General features: G+C 38.8%; 1 protein-coding gene across 3 annotated transcripts; it reads left to right on the forward strand.

The window, feature by feature from the left end:
* Positions 1-358: 358 nt before the first annotated feature.
* LOC143484161 (uncharacterized) lies at positions 359-20,623 on the forward strand. Of its 3 annotated transcripts, XM_076982756.1 has the most exons (12): positions 359-504; positions 968-1,067; positions 8,600-8,659; positions 9,626-9,670; positions 10,678-10,801; positions 11,789-11,991; positions 14,973-15,017; positions 16,026-16,149; positions 16,973-17,097; positions 17,332-17,399; positions 17,530-17,720; positions 18,067-20,622. In XM_076982756.1, exons 3-12 carry the CDS (start codon positions 8,642-8,644, stop codon positions 19,485-19,487), a joined length of 2,364 nt encoding a protein of 787 aa, XP_076838871.1. In that variant the 5' UTR covers positions 359-504; positions 968-1,067; positions 8,600-8,641; the 3' UTR covers positions 19,488-20,622. The 3 variants fall into 3 exon arrangements, with proteins under 3 accessions (XP_076838871.1, XP_076838872.1, XP_076838873.1); XM_076982757.1 differs by lacking the exons at positions 359-504; positions 968-1,067 and adding an exon at positions 7,191-7,298 and having other exon boundaries at positions 18,067-20,623; XM_076982758.1 differs by lacking the exons at positions 359-504; positions 968-1,067; positions 8,600-8,659 and adding an exon at positions 7,191-7,298 and having other exon boundaries at positions 18,067-20,623.
* The last annotated feature ends 474 nt before the right edge of the window (positions 20,624-21,097 follow it).

Here is a 21,097-nt window from a genome sequence, read left to right on the forward strand (position 1 = left end):
ACAAAAAAAGTACTGTATTTTGAGCGGCGAAACCTCAACATAACTCGTTCTTTTTTATGAGCTGAAGCGTGTTTGGTTCGGATAGCGCGGAGCGGAATTTCTTTTCTGAAGGACTTTTCGATGTTCACCTTACGGCCTAATAGCACCGATACTAAGCAAATTGGGTATAGTACCGTTTTTAATGATGAGGTATTGTGATACTACTCTAGTATTGGTATACCGTGCAACACTATTTCCTATGTCTGCTGCCAGTAAGTATAAAATTGATTTAATAAGGATGGCAGTTAGGTTTAAGTTTGAATGGTCTTATGACAAATATTCTAATTTACGTTCCAGAGTTTCAGAAGTGCGTGCTGACAAAACTTGTTGACTTGCTGGAAGAAATCAGACGGCTTGGACGAGCAGAACCTCATGACACTATCACATCAGCAGAATGGAAAAGGAGGAGGACTTCAACCAGTTAGAGGCTCAGCTTCAAAATTCTGACAAAACCGCAATCTTATGGTAAAACACCTTTGGCCATTTAAATTGGCACTTTACATTTCAATTCAAAACATAATACATCAATTATTTTATTTAGGTTTGAAAATTAAGTAATTATTTACTTCACAAAAAGTGGGGATCGAGTAGGCATCGATACCCATACTGGTATCAGGTATAATGATAGTTGTTGATCATTTTAAATATTCTTCCTTGATATATTCCCATTGCCTAGTTTCAGTGCACAAGTTAGCGAAGCTGTTGTAGCCCAGTTTCTTGTGTGCAGTGTGTTTTGAATTAAACAGCTTTTCTGATAAGACAGAGCTAATTATACAATAATACTGCGTCTCACTGACATGTAACAAGTCTCTACATTGTAAGTATATAAATTGTAGACTTTGTACATGATGATCTTTACAGACTTAGATGGAGTCACCATGTAAGATTTCAGCTGTTATTTTGATCATCTGCTGTGCTTGATTTTCAGGCTCTTCACAGACTAATGGCAACATTTAACTTAAAGGGCCGCTCCAGAGGGTGTTCAAAAAGGTCATTTGAAGAAACTGCTTTGTACAACATTGTGATTGGTATGTATCACCATGACATGTATCATCTTGGTTAGAATGAACAAACTATTTAAAGGTATACATAGGCATGTGCGATATTCACAAAAATTATATCTTGAAATTTTCTGTAATAAAAAATATTTTGCTTTATTTAAAAATGTGTTTGTAAAAGTATTATATTTTACAAACTTGTACTTCTTAAAGGACATTAATATCCATCCATCCATCATATTCCTTTTATCCTGCTAGTCGGGGAGGAACGTGAAGGGGGGAACCACCCGTTCAATCACTAACACTCATAAATCTCATAAACCACAAAGCCCAAAATATACTCCCCAAAAAATGTCTCTAATTCCTGTTTTCCATTCTTCCTGTAGCCTTGAAACTAAATTTATTGTTCAACTACGTAAGTGTTACAGCACAACTGATCCGTATCTTTTTATGGTTCAGCTGCTGTCAAGAAATGGGATGGCAAGGCCACAGATTTTGAAATCCGCAGAGCTGTGGGAGACCACCTAAAACAGGGGTCACCAACGTGGTGCCCTGGCTTGTTTTAGAGCTGCATCGTTTATGTTTTTGCTACTATTATAGATTGTCCGCGGTTGCTAGCAGTCTTCCTGCTTAGCAATTGACACTCGCACCCCCCCCCGCTGAACAACTTTTCGTTAGATTGATGTGAATTCATCTGGTAGCACTCCGCAATAATTGGTCTCCAAGAAATAGCTCCCAGTTTCAAAAAGGTTGGTGACCCCTGACCTAAAACATGCTCCTGGCAGGGCGGGAAGTGAGGGCTACCAGACCACAACACCCTAATTTTACCCTAATTTATTTCTCTTAAGTGTGTTTGGTTGTGCTTTCATGTTAGTTTGTTTCAGTGTTAGTGTTATCGCGTGTTATCTCCTGTTGTTCAGTGTCATATGGTATTGTTGTGTTTTCGCCAATAAATATTATTATGTTGGCTTGCGAAGCAGCCAACATACTGTTCTCTCTATTCTTCTTATTATTATTATTCTATTCGAGTTTTCGGTAACTTTCACAGGTCGCAGTTTTTGAGCTAGAGCCTTGAAAATTGGCAGGATCACAGATCCCATATGGAAGAAGTGTGCTTGTGCTTTTGGGACATGTCGGACATACGGTGTCCTCAGGACAAGTCCTCAAAGTTGACTTTTTCCCATAGAGAATGAATGGCGGAATGTTCAGAACTGAACATTCCGTAAGGGAGATCCCCACAGGCTCACACAACACACGCACGGAACCTCTTCTCTCCCTCAGTCCCTGCAGCAGTATTAACTGTATAACTGAACAACAACTCAATTTTAACTAACCCACAACCAATTACCCCTCAACAGTAATTGCCCCATAACAGTAATTGCCCCACCACAAATAAATACCCCCTCAAAAAAAAACAAAAAAAAAACACAACATCTAAACAAGCTTTTACCAGGAACTACACAATAATCTTAATACCCATCAACAACAATAACCCCAACAGGTCAATAACCCCTCAATATCAACTACCCCACAGCCAATTACCCCTCAGTAATAATTACCCCAAACAGCTAAATCACCTCTTAACATTAACAACACCATTAAACTAATAGCCTTTAACAATAACAAATACATCTGCATTAACTACACCAATGGCAATAGCCCCTCAACAGTAATTGCCCCACCACAGGTAATTGCCCCTCAACAACAAATACAACATCTAAACAAGCTTTTAACAGGAACTACACAGAAATCTTTAAAGCTATCAACAGCAATAACCCCAACAGGTCAATAACCCCTCAATGTCAACTACCCCACAGCCAATTGCCCCTCAACAATAATTGCCCCACCACAGGTAAATACCCCCTCAACAAAACATTCCACATCTAAACAAGCTCTTCACAGGAACCACACAGTAATCTTAATACCCATCAACAACAATAACCCCAACAGGTCAATAATCCCTCAATATCAACTACCCCACAGCCAATTACCCCTCAGCAGTAATTGCCCCAAACAGCTATATTACCTATTAACCGAAACAACACCATTAAACTAATAGCCTTCAACAATAACAAATACATCTGCATTAACTACCCCAATGGCAATAGCCCCTCAACAGTAATTGCCCCACCACAGGTAAATACCCCCTCAACAAAACATTCCACATCTAAACAAGCTTTTAACAGGAACTACACAGTAATCTTAATAGCCATCAACAACAATAACCCCAACAGGTCAATAACCCCTCAATATCAACTACCCCACAGCCAATTACCCCTCAGCAGTAATTGCCACAAACAGCTATATTACCTATTAACCACAACAACACCATTAAACTAATAGCCTTCAACAATATCAAATACATCTGCATTAACTACCCCAATGGCAATAGCCCCTCAACAGTAATTGCCCCACCACAGGTAATTGCCCCTCAACAACAAATACAACATCTAAACAAGCTTTTAACAGGAACTACACAGTAATCTTAATAGCCATCAACAACAATAACCCCAACAGGTCAATAACCCCTCAATGTAAAATACCCCACAGCCAATTACCCCTCAACAGTAATTGCCCCACCACAGGTAAATACCCCCTCAACAAAACATTCCACATCTAAACAAGCTTTTAACAGGAACTACACAGTAATCTTAATAGCCATCAACAACAATAACCCCAACAGGTGAATAACCCCTCAATATCAACTACCCCACAGCCAATTACCCCTCAGCAATAATTACCCCAACAGCTAAACTACCCCTCAACTGCAACTACCCCTTTAGCCAAATACATCAGCATCAACCACACCAGTCAATTTAGTAGCTGATGCCTAGTGCTACACTGATCATATTGATGCCATTTGTCTATCCTCCCGTTCTTTCATTTCATTCATCCCTCCATCCTCCCATAGGAATGCATTGATTTCATCAATCTCTTAATTTTCAGGATATAGTAATCAAACTTGGTAAAATGACTCAGGAGCTGATGCGTAGCACTGCACTGAATATCATATTGATGCCATTTGTCTATCCTCCCCTTCTATCATTTCATTCATCCCTCCATCTTCCCATAGGAATGCATTGATTTCATCAATCCCTTAATTTGCAAGATATATTGATCAAACTTGGTAAAATCACTTAGGAGCTGATCCCTAACACTACACTGAATAACATATTGATGCCATTTGTCTATCCTCCCGTTCTATCATTTCATTCATCTCTCCATCCTCCCATATGGACCCATTGATTTCATAACTCCGTTAATTTTCAAGACTTAATGATCAGACTTGGTGAACTGACTCAATAGCTGATCCCTAGCACTGCACTGAATATCATATTGACGCCATTTGTCTATCCTCCCCTTCTATCATTTCATTCATCCTTCCATCCTCCCATAAGAATGCATTGACTTAATCACTCCCTTAATTTTCAAGATATAGTGATCAAACTTGGTAAAATGACTCAGAAGCTGATCCCTAACACTACACTGAATATCATATTGATGTCATTTATCTATGCTCCCCTTCTATCATTTCATTCATCCCTCCATCTTCCTATAGTAATGCATTGATTTCATAACTCCCTTAATTTTCAAGATATAGTGATCAAACTTTGTAAAATGACTCAGGAGCTGATGCCTTGCACTGCACTGAATATCATATTGATGCCATTTGTCTATCCTCCCGTTCTATCATTTCATTCATCCCCCCATCTCATAGAAATGCATTGATTTAATCAATCCCTTAATTTTCAAGATATAGTGATCAAACTTTGTAAAATGACTCAGGAGCTGATCCCTAACACTATACTGAATATCATATTGATGCCATTTGTCTATCCTCCCATTCTATCATTTTATTCATCCCTCCATCCTCCCCTACACTGAATATCATTTAACAGTGATAACATTGAAACAACCTTTAACATCATTTAGCAGGTTGTCAACATTTAAACAGCCTTCAACATCATTTAGCAGGATATCAACATTAAAACAACCTTTAACATTAGGAGGTCAACAACATTCAAAACAACGTTTCAGCTGCTTTGCAAGCCAACATAAAGTTTGTTCACAAACTTTGCCTATCTAGTTTAAACTTGCAGTTGTCATGCCCTCCCTTTTCCGAAGTGTTACAGCCTTGATTCTATGCCCTTGTTGTATTTCTTAGTATTGAAAAAGACGCCTTTTCACCTGTTGCTTTCAACCAAAAATGTACGTAGAATATACGTTCTCACGTCAACGTCTTTTCAACCACTTGAAAAAGACGTCTTTTCACCTTTCACTTTCTACCAAAAATGTACATAGAATATACATTCTCACATCAAAGTCTTTTCAACCACTTGAAAAAGACGTCTTTTCACCTTTCATTTTCTACCAAAATAGAATGTAGTTTCAACGTATAGCATTGACGTTTTTTCAACGTCTTTTCAATGACATGTTGCTGGGTGGGTACTGTGTAAATTTGAAGAATGGAATTTCTATATGGCAGAGTGGGGTACAAGATGATATCAAATGTGTGCCGGATTACCATATTAGAAAGTTTAGAGTCCTTAAAATAACAGTTTGCAATCAATAACTGTGGTAAACTGGGGACAATGGGTGAATAAGTGAGAGCACCAACAATTAGACATAAAACAGATTTAGGAATGGAATTAACGATGGACTTAAATATTTTTTGGTTCGATTTTAAATTATATTGCTGACATAGAGCATTGTAGGATAACAGACAGCCATTACTATCTACTAAGTGCAGCACTGACCAGATACCTTTTTCCATCCAGTCCTCATTAAACAACAATTTGTTCTTAACTGTGATGTAGTGATTATTCCAAATTGGTGAGTTATGTGGAGTAAAGTTATGACTGTATATAAGTTTCCAATATAACAACACCTGCTGGTGAAAATTTGAAAGTTTGACAGGAAGACGTTGAACACTGAAGTCACAGCTTAGGAGAAAGTTAATCCCTCCCAGTTTTTTGAACAGACTTTGGGGAATGTGAAACCACAAGTTGATAGAATTAAGGCATAATTTTAACCAATTCAATTTAAGAGTTCCGTTCATAAAATCAAAGTCAATAGTTTGTAGACCCCCATCCTCATAATATTTAGTCATATCTGTTTTTTCAGGCATCCCAAATTGCAAAAGTTGAATTCAGGGAGGTAACCTCCCCGGAGGTTAAGTTGTTGAGCGGGGGTGGGGGGGGGGGGGGGGTGGCGGCGAATATAAGTAATTAGTTTGCGTGGAGAACAGGCCAATCAGAACCCCTCTCTCTCCTTCCCACTCGCGATTAGAGAAGAAAAGTCTGTCACCTGTGTGGGTCACTCGTTCTGAATTCCGGGAGATTATATGTGACTCGCGGGTATCAGGGAGACACTACCGAAATGCGGGAGACTACCGCAGCTTCCGGGAGACTTGGGATGTCTGGTTTTTTTTATGTAATGTACCTTTTTCTTCCATATAAAGTCATAATTAATCTGATTGATTTTTTAACAGCTTTGTTTGGAATGGCTAAGGAGTATGATGGACAAATACGTCTAGATATTGATTCCAATTTAACTAGAAAAACTCTGCCAAACACACTATTGTCCCTCAACAACCACAGTATCTACTTACACTTGTAAATTGCTGGCTCGCTGCTTTCCGCCATTTAGTTTTTCCTAACTTCGAACGTCTCAACTCCTCCGCTGCTCCAGTTGAATCATGGGATAGGACAGTGTGTTGCAATCACATACTTAAAAATGGCTGCCGATGCAATACGTCATCCGGGTACGTTTCGAGTACTGGTTTAATGCATGCTGTGTATTCGGACGTACTAGGTTGCTCGCGTACTGCTTCTCGCGCACTATATAGTAGTGTAGTAGATTTCGGACGGGACTTCTGACTGTGACGCGGCGAGATTAGTCAACTTTGAGTTCCGGTTCCGCTTCGTGGAATACCCCCCGGGTTTATTTGTTCCTCTCGCGAGATCTGGAGCAACGTCCCGAATCTCCCGCATGCGCATTTAGCCCAACGGATCTAGAGCTGTTTTATCTGTGTTGGTTTTGGGAAGCAGCATCAACGCTGATCAGTCAGAGTTGAACATTTGGTTCACTGTTGGGTTCATACGCGAGTGTGAACGCTAAACCAACCCGGACTAAAACGCAAACGGTGTTTAATGTGCTGCTTTGGTCCGGAGGGAACCGAACTGCGAATATAAACGCACCTTAAATCTCGCCGCCAGCACCAGTCACCTCAGTTTTCCTGACCAAGATTTAGCGGACCTGGTAGGTAGCTAGTTAGATAATTCAGCTCATCTACCTGGCTAGCCGTCTTTACACAACACTGTTCTGAAAGGATGTTCAAACAGACATGAGCGGAGTATCAGGAACTAGTCGTGTTTTGTTGGAGATGGGTTCTGCTTAAAGCACCAAGAACATTAATCTGAAGTTAGCGAGCTGGCTCTCCTAGCGCGGTTAGCCGAGTCACAGCTGTTGTGTCAGTAGCTGCAGTTTCCTCAGAACAATAATGGAAGTTGAGTTTCTAATTTGATTCAGCAGATACTGGACTGTCGAGTTCATTCACTAACAGTTGACTACATAACTAAACTATCTTTTCTTTTACCTTAGATGTTAAACGTTTTCTTTAGGATTCTGCCTTATTTGTACGGTATACGTTAATGGTGAACGAACTAGCGAGATACTGAATAAATGTCACTAGTTACGCTAACTGAACTGCTGATTGACAACATGTATTGGTTATACAGTTATACGTTATGATTATAACGAAATCATTTAACATGAAATCATTTAACATGGTTATCATACATCGTTTACATCGTTATCATACATCGTTTATCTGTACAGTAATAATAACATTACATAACAGTAATAATAATGCACAGCTGCTCCAGAGTCTACCACATCCATTTTCTTGATGGATATTTTCAGTAAAAAGTACATGATTGGTCTTTCTATAGATCCTACGAGCAGATCTCTTTGAACATTTATTGGTCATCCAGACCTCAACATTTCCTCTGTTGTTCCATATTTACTGACATTTCTTAATCATATTAGGATCTGAGTGATCTCCTGCTGTGTGGCCATCAGTTATTTTAAAGTTAAAAGCTCTGTGCAGCTGTCTAAAGGACTACTCATTTTTGGGAAAGGGTGTGTGGAGTCAAAGTTTTTATAAAGCTATGAAATTTAAATCTTTTGACCTTTCTTAACAATTACCGACCAAGCCATAGTCTTAACAAGCTATTTAACCTATTGGTGAAATTATTTATTTTAAATCTCTTGGCCTGTCCTAACTTGAAAATGTTTCACTTTGAAATTATACAGAACAATAATACAGTAATATTGTTGAAATGCGTTTTAGAGATCTACTCCTCTTATGATCACTTAACCATGGAAAATAACAGGAATTGTGACCAGTGGAGTCCAGATCTTTGCATGCCGCTATGTTTGTTCATTGTATGAAGTACTATGTTAATGAAATATGAGCTTGAAATAGAATGTATGTGTTGGTTCTGCATGATGTATTTTGAAATTATTTGTATATTTGATTTATCTATAATAATTTTCAGTTCCAAATAACCTTGGATAAAGAAGGTGGCTTACTTGTGAAGATGAGCTCTTGTGAAGAGGTGAGTTAGTAGATAAAGGAGTCAGTGTGTGTTGATGGGTTTATCAGTATAAAATATCACCCAACCTCCATTCTGCTATCATATATGCCTGTTTGTACGCCTTGGGGTCCAGATATTACTCTTTATAGAAGGCGTTTGGATATTAGATAGTAAACACATGTAAACATGGCATGTGGATTTTTAAGTTTTCAGGTTGGTCCATTTTTCCATTACATCATTGTGGCCATATATGACCTATATTACTATAACTCATAAACCATGTAGCCTAAGTGATCAACTCCTAATCTGAAACACTTTTAGAGATTGAGGTTCTTGTGAGGTATGGCGGGGGGCGCTACAGTATACAAAAACCTCTAAAATCATCAAAACTCGTGCTGCAATCCTGTTATGCACAATTCAAACAAGTATTGGATTTTGTAGGATGCCTAACGTAAGTTGTTGGGGGGGGGGGGGGGGGGGTGGCGAACGTAAGTTGTTGAGCGGGGGTGGCAAACGTAACACTCATGACGGAGTGTTTTTTCAATAGCCCTGAAATAAATGCTCCGGTTTTTTTTTTTTGGTCCGTATCCAGTTAATCAGGAATGAGATTGGGTCCGGACAGGACTGCGTTCGGATCCGCCAGTTGAGTACCCCTGATCTAGATCAATGATATGAATCATTTTGCCAATACAATTTCTTTTGGTCTTTTGGGCCTTTCGTGCCTCATAAGTAAGCTTGACATTAAAAAGAACAGTTCATGCATTCATATCAAAGGTCAATCATTTGCTCAAAACTACTTATTGGTCTTCTTGGGCTGCTTAGGCCTGTAGGGACTATTCCTGCGCGAACTCGCAATCACCGCTTGCGTCTATATTTTTGAGTGTTGTTTTTAATAAGTAGAGATGGCATTCATTTTATGGGACTTTACCAACTGGAATCACTGAAACAATTAATTATTTATTAATTTATTTATTTTATCTTCTGCAGGTTCATGTTGACTTCTGCCAACAGTTTCCACAACAGTTAACTGAGGTAAAGGAACAGTCTTTGTCAGTTTTTGTACACATTTGTAGCGACAAACCATTGCTGTCTGGAAGTATAGCCTTCTTTATCAACTCTATTGTAATGAACAATAGTTTGGGCTTTTTAGGTCAGAATGATGCCAATTATGTATTACGTATCACTAGATCATTAAATGGAGTGGAAATGCAAGTTATGTTCTGTGTCTTTAGATGCCAGGGCAAAATTGTCTATTCAATATTATTTGCAGCATAATCATTATTCAAGAGTTAATCCTCTTCCATGTATGTATGATTGTAATTTTCAGTCACTTAATTAATTGAAAACTATTAACACACGTTTTCAACATTCACTGTGCATTATGTCAGTTTTGTTTACCACGTAGGGGCACTTTGTAGTTGCACAATTACACACTGTCCCCCTTTCAGCCATTCAGTACCTCAACAGGACCAGCACAGAGCAGCTGGTGAACATGTTGGTCACCTTGTAGTTATAGTCAGAGAGGATGGCTCGTCTGTTGCTGTACAGTATGTGTTGGTCACTCTGGACTGCATGTTTTTGGGTGGTGAACTTCTCTCAGTCCATCTGTAACACAGCTGCACTGCTATCTGATCCACTCACACCAGCATCACATACACTAATACATCACCACCATGTTAATGTCGCTGAAGTGATGAGAATGATCCGCCACCCAAATAATACCTGTCTGTGGTGGTCCTTAGGGTGTCCTGACTATTGAAGAAATGAGGTGAAATGAGGATGAAGTATGTAGAGAAACAAATGGCTACAGTGTTTAATCATAGAACTACAAAGAGCTCTTACATGGTAAACAAACAATAAAATGAACAGTATGTGTAGATTAAAAAGGTGGTCATGAAATGTTATTTAATGTATTTGTTTTATTGATTTATTTTACAAGTTTTCAGAGCTTATTGGGTTTTACAGCGTGCAAACAGCATAATTCAACTCCCTCTGAGTTTGTTTCATGAGTTTTGTTCCTTGATCATTACGTTTATAAGGATGTGAAGACAGAGGCCTGTACCACTGCAGATGAGGGAGGGACATCAGTCTCTGTGCACCTCAGCACCCCTATGGACCACCAGAATGGAACTGTCCAGAAGATGCCCAGATCCCATACGTCAGGTTAGCATATAAATGTGGCGGGTGTGAGTATTGAATCTTTGTGTGTATAGTGTTAATCCAATCTTGGGCTCTGTTGTACTCTCACTGATGAGTGTATATTGCAAGAGGTATCTTATGGAACTGTCTTCTCTCTGTCTCTCTCTCTCACACACACACACACACACACACACACACACACACACACATCCAGTTATACATGCTGAAGTTCAGTGGACTGATCAATCTTCCACTAGTTCTGAGCGATAAGTTGTACATTCATCGTGATCTGAACAAGCATGATAAACACGTTGCAAGACTCGAGGAATAAGAAAATATCACGTGTCCATTTTCTTTCTTATTTGACCTATGAAATGAAATGTTCACCCTATTTATCCAATCATATTAAGTCCCGATTGGTCGTTCGCTGCCCTCTGATTGGTCTACTCTTCATAGGCCATTTTAGAATTATTATCATCACTGAATGTTACGTGGCCATCTTACACTCTTTTGTTTTTCTTCATTTCTTGTACAGTAGTTTCATAATTTCAGTTTGACTATGAAAATAAAATATCTGCTTCAGTTTGTGCATTTTAAATCTGATGCATCAAATATCAAAAAGTGTTTGAGGGTGTAACTCTTCCTCACTAAAGGAGTGGTGCACCAAAGCAGACATTTCCATCTCATTCTCCTGTATGATGACTTGCACTGAAAACTGTTTGACAAATGCATTTTTTTGTCCAAATTCATCAGACTTTTGTTCTCTTGAGTCATGTACGATTTTCCAATTATTGTTAGCACATCATATTTTCAGTTTAACTGTACTGTTATTGTGTATTGTAGTGCCCTAATGTTGAAGCTTTAGCGGTCTATCTGTTATAGTTGTAAATGAGGTCTCTTTTGGTTATCAGTTCTTTTCTTTCTTGTCTCCTGCTATTCCAGACTCTCAGGAGCCGAGATCTTTTTTCAATGATACATGTGAAGTTCACGGTTCACCTGTCATCTTCCCAGGTACAACTGTTCCTGTGGGGGTCACAGATCCAGCCAGAGAGACACTTCCCTCTGGTCTGGAGGTTCGGAAGTCCAGTTTTCCTGATGCCGGATTGGGAGTGTTTAACAAGGGTCAGACGATTGCGGTCGGTACACACTTTGGGCCCTACCAGAGAGAACTGACGGACAAAGAGGAGGCCATGAACAGTGGATTCTCCAGCATGGTGAGTCTCTTTCATAATATTATGTATTAATTATGTAGTTAATAATTAATACTAATTATTATTAGTAATAATTAATTAATCAGCAATGTATTTGAAATATGTCAGTTAGCATATAACATAGAAACAGCTATGTCATCAGAGCTCCTTTTTAAATGCCTAATATCTGCTGAGTTTCATGTAAATGCTGCAAGCTTGTTATGTTGTAACCAACACATTTTAGTGCTGTTGTCATGGCAAGAGACAGGCAGTTGACTTTGTCATACTGTAGTAGTATAATATTCACACTGAATAAAGTGTGTGTTCTTATACAGTACAATATTCACACTGAAAAGGTGTGTGTTCTTATACAATACAAAATTCACACTGAATAAAGTGTGTTCTTATACAGTACAATATTCACACTGAATAAAGTGTGTTCTTATACAGTACAATATTCACACTGAATAAAGTGTGTGTTCTTAAGCCTGGTTTATACTTTCGCGAGTGACTGTAGCGCGCGGCTCCGCCCGCCTCGCGCGACCCTGCGCGAGCGGTGTAGGCGTTTATACTTTCGCGAACGTCGCGAGCGTCGCTGCAGTGTTCTCCGAAACGATAGGTGGCGATAGGTGGCAGTGGAGAATAAAAAACCTCTGCAAAACCGGCGAAAGAACATTTTACCTGACCAGAGACCGTATATATACACCAGGCATCAAACATAAATATGACTTTGCAATGTTGTCCGAAACTATATGTTGTAGTATAAAGAAACATCCCTCAAAAAAAAAGGGAATGAACATTTACCTGACGCATTTTAATGTTGCTTTGTGTTTCAGGTTTGAAAAGTGCTGGAATTTAGGCTAAAGTACATTAAAATGTTGAAATTACGTTAACAAATACGAGCCTCTTGTAATTCCAGGACGAAACATGAGAGAACGTGAAGACGTTAAGATTGGGCGTTTTGAAAATAAACAACCATTAAATAATGTGATAAAAAAGCGAATTATTTCGATTGATTTCGAGTATATGTATAAATATTTAACTTAATTAAGTTTAACGTGCTGGGAAATATTGAAATGGACCTTTAAAGTGACGTACAAGTGCTTTAATTCCACCTTGTATAGGTGTATGAACCCGGCAAACATGACTTTGTCCATCGCGCTGAAGCGCGGCGCGCGCGCGAAGTTACAAAATTCGAGAGGTGCACGACCTCGCGCCGCGACAGCGCGCGAGGCCCTCGCGCACGGGCGGAGCCACAGCGATTACGTCATTTTCGCCGCGCGGACCCTCGCGCCGCTCGCGGCGCGTCAAGTATAAACCAGGCTTTATACAGTACAATATTCACACTGAAAAAGTGTGTGTTCTTATACAATACAAAATTCACACTGAGTAAAGTGTGTTCTTATACAGTACAATATTCACACTGAGTAAAGTGTGTTCTCTTATACAGTACAATTTTCACACTGAATAAAGTGTGTTCTCTTATACAGTACAATTTTCACACTGAATAAAGTGTGTTCTTATACAGTACAATATTCACACTGAATAAAGTGTGTTCTTATACAGTACAATATTCACACTGAGTAAAGTGTGTTCTTATACAGTACAATATTCACACTGAATAAAGTGTGTTCTTATACAGTACAATATTCACACTGAATAAAGTGTGTTCTTATACAGTACAATATTCACACTGAATAAAGTGTGTGTTCTTATACAGTACAATATTCACACTGAATAAAGTGTGTGTTCTTATACAGTACAGTATTCACACTGAATAAAGTGTGTTCTTATACAGTACAATATTCACACTGAATAAAGTGTGTTCTTATACAGTACAATATTCACACTGAATAAAGTGTGTTTTCTTATACAGTACAATATTCACACTGAATAAAGTGTGTTCTTATGTAGCTCCTTTAATTCCCAGACCTATTTCATGCTGTTTTCCTATAGCTTCTGCTCTTCTTTGTTCCTGTAGGACTTCTTGGACTCTGCATGTCTAACCTTGAGTTCCCCCTGTATATGCCTGAACTCTGTACTAGCTCTGTCTCTGAACACCCTCTTCTTTTGGTTGAGGATCTTCTTGACATCGCTAGTAATCCACGGCTTGTTGTTCGAAGAGCAATATACAGTTTTTGTAGGAACAGTATCCTCCATGCAGAAGTTTTAGTAGTCTGTTATGTAGTTTGTCATATGTATTTTGAGATATATAGTTTGTCATGCCATATATGACCTATATTACTATAACTCATAAACCATGTAAGTGATCAAATCTTAATCTGAAACACTTTTAGAGATTGAGGATTTTGTGAGGTATGCCAAGTTTGGTCCAAATCGACCTGGCAGGGGCGCTAAAGTACACAAAAACCTCTAAAATCATCAAAACACGCGCTTCAGTCCTGTTATGAAGAATTGACAAGTAATGGGTCTTGTTTGATTCAGAACAATGAGCTAAATAACTTTGTAATTGCATCTTATATCAAAACATAGACTGCCTGACCAGAAATTAACCTTTTAATTCTCTAAGATGTCTTATTTTATTCATGTAATATCGGTATGATGGTACTTGGACTCAATCTACTGACCAAAGACTGGAAATGACTGAAAAGTATTGCTTACATAAAGCACTACACAAACCCAAAAATACACACAAAGCTAATCTCAGCATGTGATCTAGTTCAATGATCTGAATCATTTTGCCAATACAATTTCTTTTGGTCTTTTGGGCCTTTAGTGCCTCATAAGTAAGCTTGACATTAAAAAGAATAGTTCATGCATTCATATCAAAGGTCAATCATTTGCTCAAAAAAACTTATTGGTCCTCTTGGGCTGCTTAGGCCTGTAGGGCCTATTCCTGCATGAACTCGCAATCACCGCTTGCGTCTATATTTTTGAGTGTTGTTTTTAATAAGTAGAGATGGCATTCATTTTATGGGACGTTACCAACTGGAATCACTGAAACAATTAATTATTTATTAATTTATTTATTTTATCTTCTGCAGGTTCATGTTGACTTCTGCCAACAGTTTCCACAACAGTTAACTGAGGTAAAGGAACAGTCTTTGTCAGTTTTTGTACACATTTGTAGCGACAAATCATTGCTGTCTGGAAGTATAGCCTTCTTTATCAACTCTATTGTAATGAACAATAGTTTGGGCTTTTTAGGTCAGAATGATGCCAATTATGTATTACGTATCACTAGATCATTAAATGGAGTGGAAATGTAAGTTATGTTCTGTGTCTTTAGATGCCAGGGCAAAATTGTCTATACAATATTATTTGCAGCATAGTCATTATTCAAGAGTTAATCCTCTTCCATGTATGTATGATTGTAATTTTCAGTCACTTAATTAATTGAAAACTATTAACACACGTGATTTCAACATTCACTGTGCATTATGTCAGTTTTGTTTACCACGTAGGGGCACTTTGTAGTTGCACAATTACACACTGTCCCCCTTTCAGCCATTCAGTACCTCAACAGGACCAGCACAGAGCAGCTGGTGAACATGTTGGTCACCTTGTAGTTATAGTCAGAGATGATGGCTCGTCTGTTGCTGTACAGTATGTGTTGGTCACTCTGGACTGCATGTTTTTGGGTGGTGAACTTCTCTCAGTCCATCTGTAACACAGCTGCACTGCTATCTGATCCACTCACACCAGCATCACATACACTAATACATCACCACCATGTTAATGTCGCTGAAGTGATGAGAATGATCCGCCACCCAAATAATACCTGTCTGTGGTGGTCCTAGTGTGTCCTGACTATTGAAGAAATGAGGTGAAATGAGGATGAAGTATGTAGAGAAACAAATGGCTACAGTGTTTAATCATAGAACTACAAAGAGCTCTTACATGGCAAACAAACAATAAAATGAACAGTATGTGTAGATTAAGAAGGTGGTCATGAAATGTTATTTAATGTATTTGTTTTATTTATTTATTTTACAAGTTTTCAGAGCTTATTGGGTTTTACAGTGTGCAAACAGCATAATTCAACTCCCTCTGAGTTTGTTTCATGAGTTTTGTTCCTTGATCATTACGTCTATAAGGATGTGAAGACAGAGGCCTGTACCACTGCAGATGAGGGAGGGACATCAGTCTCTGTGCACCTCAGCACCCCTATGGACCACCAGAATGGAACTGTCCAGAAGATGCCCAGATCCCATACGTCAGGTTAGCATATAGAAATGTAGCGGGTGTGAGTATTGAATCTTTGTGTGTATAGTGTAAATCCAATCTTGGGCTCTGTTGTACTCTCACTGATGAGTGTATATTGCAAGAGGTATCTAATGGAACCGTCTTCTCTCTCTCTCTCTCTCTCACACACACACACACACAAACGCATCCAGTTATACATGCTGAAGTTCAGTGGACTGATCAATCTTCCACTAGTTCTGAGCGATAAGTTGTACATTCATCGTGATATGAACAAGCACGGTAAACACATTGCAAGACTCGAGGAATAAGAAAACATCACATGTCCATTTTCTTTCTTATTTGATCTATGAAATGAAATGTTCACCCCATTTGTCCAATCATATTAAGTCCTGATTGGTCGTTCGCTGCTCTCTGATTGGACTATGAAAATAAAATATCTGCTTCAGTTTGTGCATTTTAAATCTGATGCATCAAATATCAAAAAGTGTTTGAGGGTGTAACTCTTCCTCACTAAAGGAGTGGTGCAAAAGAGCAGACATTTCCATCTCATTCTCCTGTATGATGTCCTGTCCAAATTCAATAGACTTTTGTTCTCTTGACGTATGATTTTCCAATTAATGTTGGAACATCACATTTTCAGTTTAACTGTACTGTTATTGTGTATTGTAGTGCCATAATGTTAAAGCTTTAGCAGTCTACCTGTTATAGTTGTAAATGAGGTCTCTTTTGGTTATCAGTTCTTTTCTTTCTTTTCTCCTGCTATTCCAGACTCTCAGGAGCAGAGATCTTTTTTCAATGATACATGTGAGGTTAACGGGTTTACCTGTCATCTTCCCAGGTACAACTGTTCCTGTGGGGGTCACAGATCCAGCCAGAGAGACACTTCCCTCTGGTCTGGAGGTTCAGAAGTCCAGTATTCCTGATGCTGGATTGGGAGTGTTTAACAAGGGTCAGACTATTGCGGTCAGTACCCACTCAAAAACGTTTATTTGAAAAATATCCGTTACCATGTCACACATGGAACCACGAACCAGCTAGTATAAAATTCACTCTGAATAAAGTCTGATCTTATGTAGTACAACGCTGAATAAAGTGTGTGTTTTGAGATCCTTTAATGTGAGTGCATCAGTTGCCAATGATTTATTTTGCTTTTACAAATGTTTTGTGAGCCACATGAATTAAAATTTGTTTTTGCAGATATCCAAGATCAACCAGTGTGATGAGTACATAGATGTGAAGAGAGAGACTCACTCTAATTGGATGAGGTAGAGGATGCCGTACTGAAGTCTGCAGTTCATTGGCTGATGATTGTCTGTTATAAATATCTGACTTGGTTATAAATCCTCCTGCAATCTTATGCATCCCTCTCATCATGGTGTTTTTGTTTTCTCTCAGATATGTGAATTGTGCTCGTAATGATGATGAGCAGAATCTGGCAGCCTTTCAGTATTATGGAGAGATTTTCTACCGTTGTTGTCGACCCATTGAATCAGGACAGGAGCTCCTGGTGTGGTACGGAGACAAGAACGCTGAAGATATCAACTTCACATTTGACTTCCTCTGGAACAAACAGTGTTCTACAGAAGGTTGTGATTTTGTTTTGCTCATTTTATCTTAAATGTATGATATCAGGTGAGAGTTTGCCCTACTTCAGCACATTTGATTTAGCTCAACATTCTTAATTCAGATATCAAGCTCAAAATGTGAGTTTGGGGCCTTTGACCTACAGAAACTGTCTAGGTCATTGTGTTATCAGGATAAACATGACTGAAAATTTGCTGAGGTTAAGACATTTACAGGAAGTTTTGAGTTTTTGTTTCATTATTGCACTTAAATTTTATTTGACATAAAATAGTATAAATATTGATCATTCCACTCCTAAAATTTGTCATAATTATAATACCTTTCACACTGATGTCTTTTTCTCTCTAGAAATGAATGGCGTCCATTCGCAGCTCTTCTCCTGCCCTGTGTGTCCATTTTCCTACACAGCTCAAGTTTACCTCCATAAGCACATCAGGAATTGCCACCATGAGGATTATGTCAGAATGTGGAAATCAGGAGAAATTAAAATTGAAAAGGACAGATTTCAATGCTCAGAGTGTGGGAAGCGTTTCAGTAAACAGAGTTATTTCCGAATTCACCAGCGCACTCACACAGGAGAGAAGAAGCCGTATTGTTGCTCAGAGTGTGAGAAGAGTTTTTCTAAACAGAGTACTTTAAAAGAACATCAGCGAATTCACACAGGAGAGAAGCCGTATCACTGCTTAGAGTGTGGGAAGAGTTTTTCGGCGCAACACAGTCTTTACCAACACCAGCGCATTCACACAGGAGAGAAGCCGTATTGTTGCTCAGAATGTGGGAAGAGTTTTTCTAAACAGAGTACTTTAAAAGAACATCAGCGCATTCACACAGGAGAGAAGAAGCCGTATTGTTGCTCAGAGTGTGGAAAGAGTTTTTCTAAACAGAGTACTTTAAAAGAACATCAGCGAATTCACACAGGAGAGAAGCCGTATCACTGCTTAGAGTGTGGGAAGAGTTTTTCGGCGCAACACAGTCTTTACCAACACCAGCGCATTCACACAGGAGAGAAGCCGTATTGTTGCTCAGAGTGTGGAAAGAGTTTTTCTAAACAGAGTACTTTAAAAGAACATCAGCGAATTCACACAGGAGAGAAGCCGTATCACTGCTTAGAGTGTGGGAAGAGTTTTTCGGCGCAACACAGTCTTTACCAACACCAGCGCATTCACACAGGAGAGAAGCCGTATTGTTGCTCAGAATGTGGGAAGAGTTTTTCTAAACAGAGTACTTTAAAAGAACATCAGCGAATTCACACAGGAGAGAAGCCGTATCACTGCTTAGAGTGTGGGAAGAGTTTTTCGGCGCAACACAACCTTTACCAACACCAGCGCATTCACACAGGAGAGAAGCCGTATCACTGTTTAGAGTGTGGTACAAGTTTCAGGCAACGGAGTCATCTCTGCCGTCACCAGCGCATTCACTCACAAGAGAAGCCGTATCATTGCTCAGATTGTGGGAAGAGCTTTACTGAACAGAGAAGTTTCAAACAACATCAGCGCATTCACACAGGAGAGAAGCCGTATCAGTGCTCAGAGTGTGGGAAGTGTTTCACTCAAGAGGGTATTCTCCGCCATCACCTGCGTGTTCACACAGGAGAGAAGCCGTATCACTGCTTAGAGTGTGGGAAGAGTTTTTCGGCGCAATACAAACTTTACCGACACCAGCGCATTCATACAAGAGAAAAGCCGTATCTCTGCAAACAGTGTGGTAAGACTTTTACTCTGCAGAGAATTTTACAAAGACACCAGCGCATTCATATGGGACCCAAATAGGTAGCAGTCAAAACCACATCCCATGAAGAACTTCAAACCACACGACCTGAAGAGCTTTTAGCCACACCACATTTTTTTTGTCTGCTGAAGTTTTAATGTCTTTTGCACTATGAAATTGTAAAGCATTGGTGAAAAATGTGAAGTAGTCAATAATAAATTTGTTTTTAGTTACTGTTTAACATGGGTAAACATATCTATGTATCACTGCCACAGAAAGTGATGTCTATGACGTAAAAATTAAATATTGTCATTGTAATTGGGGTTTGAAGGATAGTGGTCTATATGATGTAAACTAAGCAGTGTTGTATAAAGTATTAGAGACCCATACTTGAATAAAAGTACAAGTACACTATCAAAAAACTGACTTGAGTAGAAGTTGAAGTGTTCTAAGTATTGCAAGTAGTTTATTCTAAAATGTATTACTCAAGTACTGAAAGTAAAAAGTACAAGTATTGTGTTTTGAATTTATAAAAGAAAGCTGTCAAATTTGATTATCAATTGTTTTTATATATCACAATTGTTTTTTGTGTCAAAGACCACAAATACAAGTGTTCTGTAGGCCTATGTACAAACAAGTAGCAACTTAAAAAGGTCTGAACGCCACTTAAAAAGTTTTTGCAACGTCTTTTTAAAACGTCTTTTGAACGTCCATTATTGACGTCAACTGAATGTCAGTAATAGACGTTCAAAAGACGTTTAAAAAAAGACGTTGCAAAAATTTTCATTCTGGCTTTCCAGTGGACGTCTTTTAAACGTCTGACGAAGACGTTTAATTGACGTCTTTTGGACGTGTCTTTGCTCAGTGGGCTAGAGCTGTTTTATCTGTGTTGGTGTTGGGAAGCAGCATCAACGCTGATCAGTCAGAGTTGAACATTTGGTTCACTGTTGGGTTCATACGCGAGTGTTAGTGATGGCAAACCGAAGCTTTGTGAAGCACTGAAGCTTTCGAAATGATTTGAAAAAAGTATCCTTACTCGAAGCTTCATGACACAGTGCACAGTACCGGCATCTGGTGGCCAAAACCATGAAGTGCTTCATGTATCTTGTGGTTTGAAGACAAGGGAACAGTTTTTTTTTTACAGCATTAACTGTTTAAATGCATTAAAATTTTGACATTTGTTGTTTCAATAAAGGCAACTGATAAAACTACATTGTTTGTTGTGCATGTATTCCAAATCTAACTGCTGGGTTGAGCAGAATGCTGAGAAAAAGGAGTGATGGCTGAATAATAAAAATCCGTGATTTTAAAATTATGAAAGAGAACATTTGATAATGGTGCACATCTTGGTATCCAAAACAATTAAAAATGTTTGTGATTTGATGACATGAAACACTACACACAAATATGATGGATTTTATACATTTAAAATATAATTCATAATTGGTGCACAGCCTTTAACCACTAACTCTAACTAATTAACCAATGCACACCTCTCACAACACCAACTTAAAACCCACCAAGGTTCCGCAAGGCTCAAACTAGAGTCCTGCACCGGGTCGGGTAGCCTACGGGTACAGGCAAATAGATGCTGAAACGGGTGGGTTTTACACGCACCGCAATTTAACGGGTGGGTATGCGGGCGGGTAAGTTAAATACGGGCCATCTAAGG

Source organism: Brachyhypopomus gauderio, chromosome 20, assembly GCF_052324685.1.
Source record: "Brachyhypopomus gauderio isolate BG-103 chromosome 20, BGAUD_0.2, whole genome shotgun sequence".
NCBI lineage: Eukaryota > Metazoa > Chordata > Actinopteri > Gymnotiformes > Hypopomidae > Brachyhypopomus > Brachyhypopomus gauderio.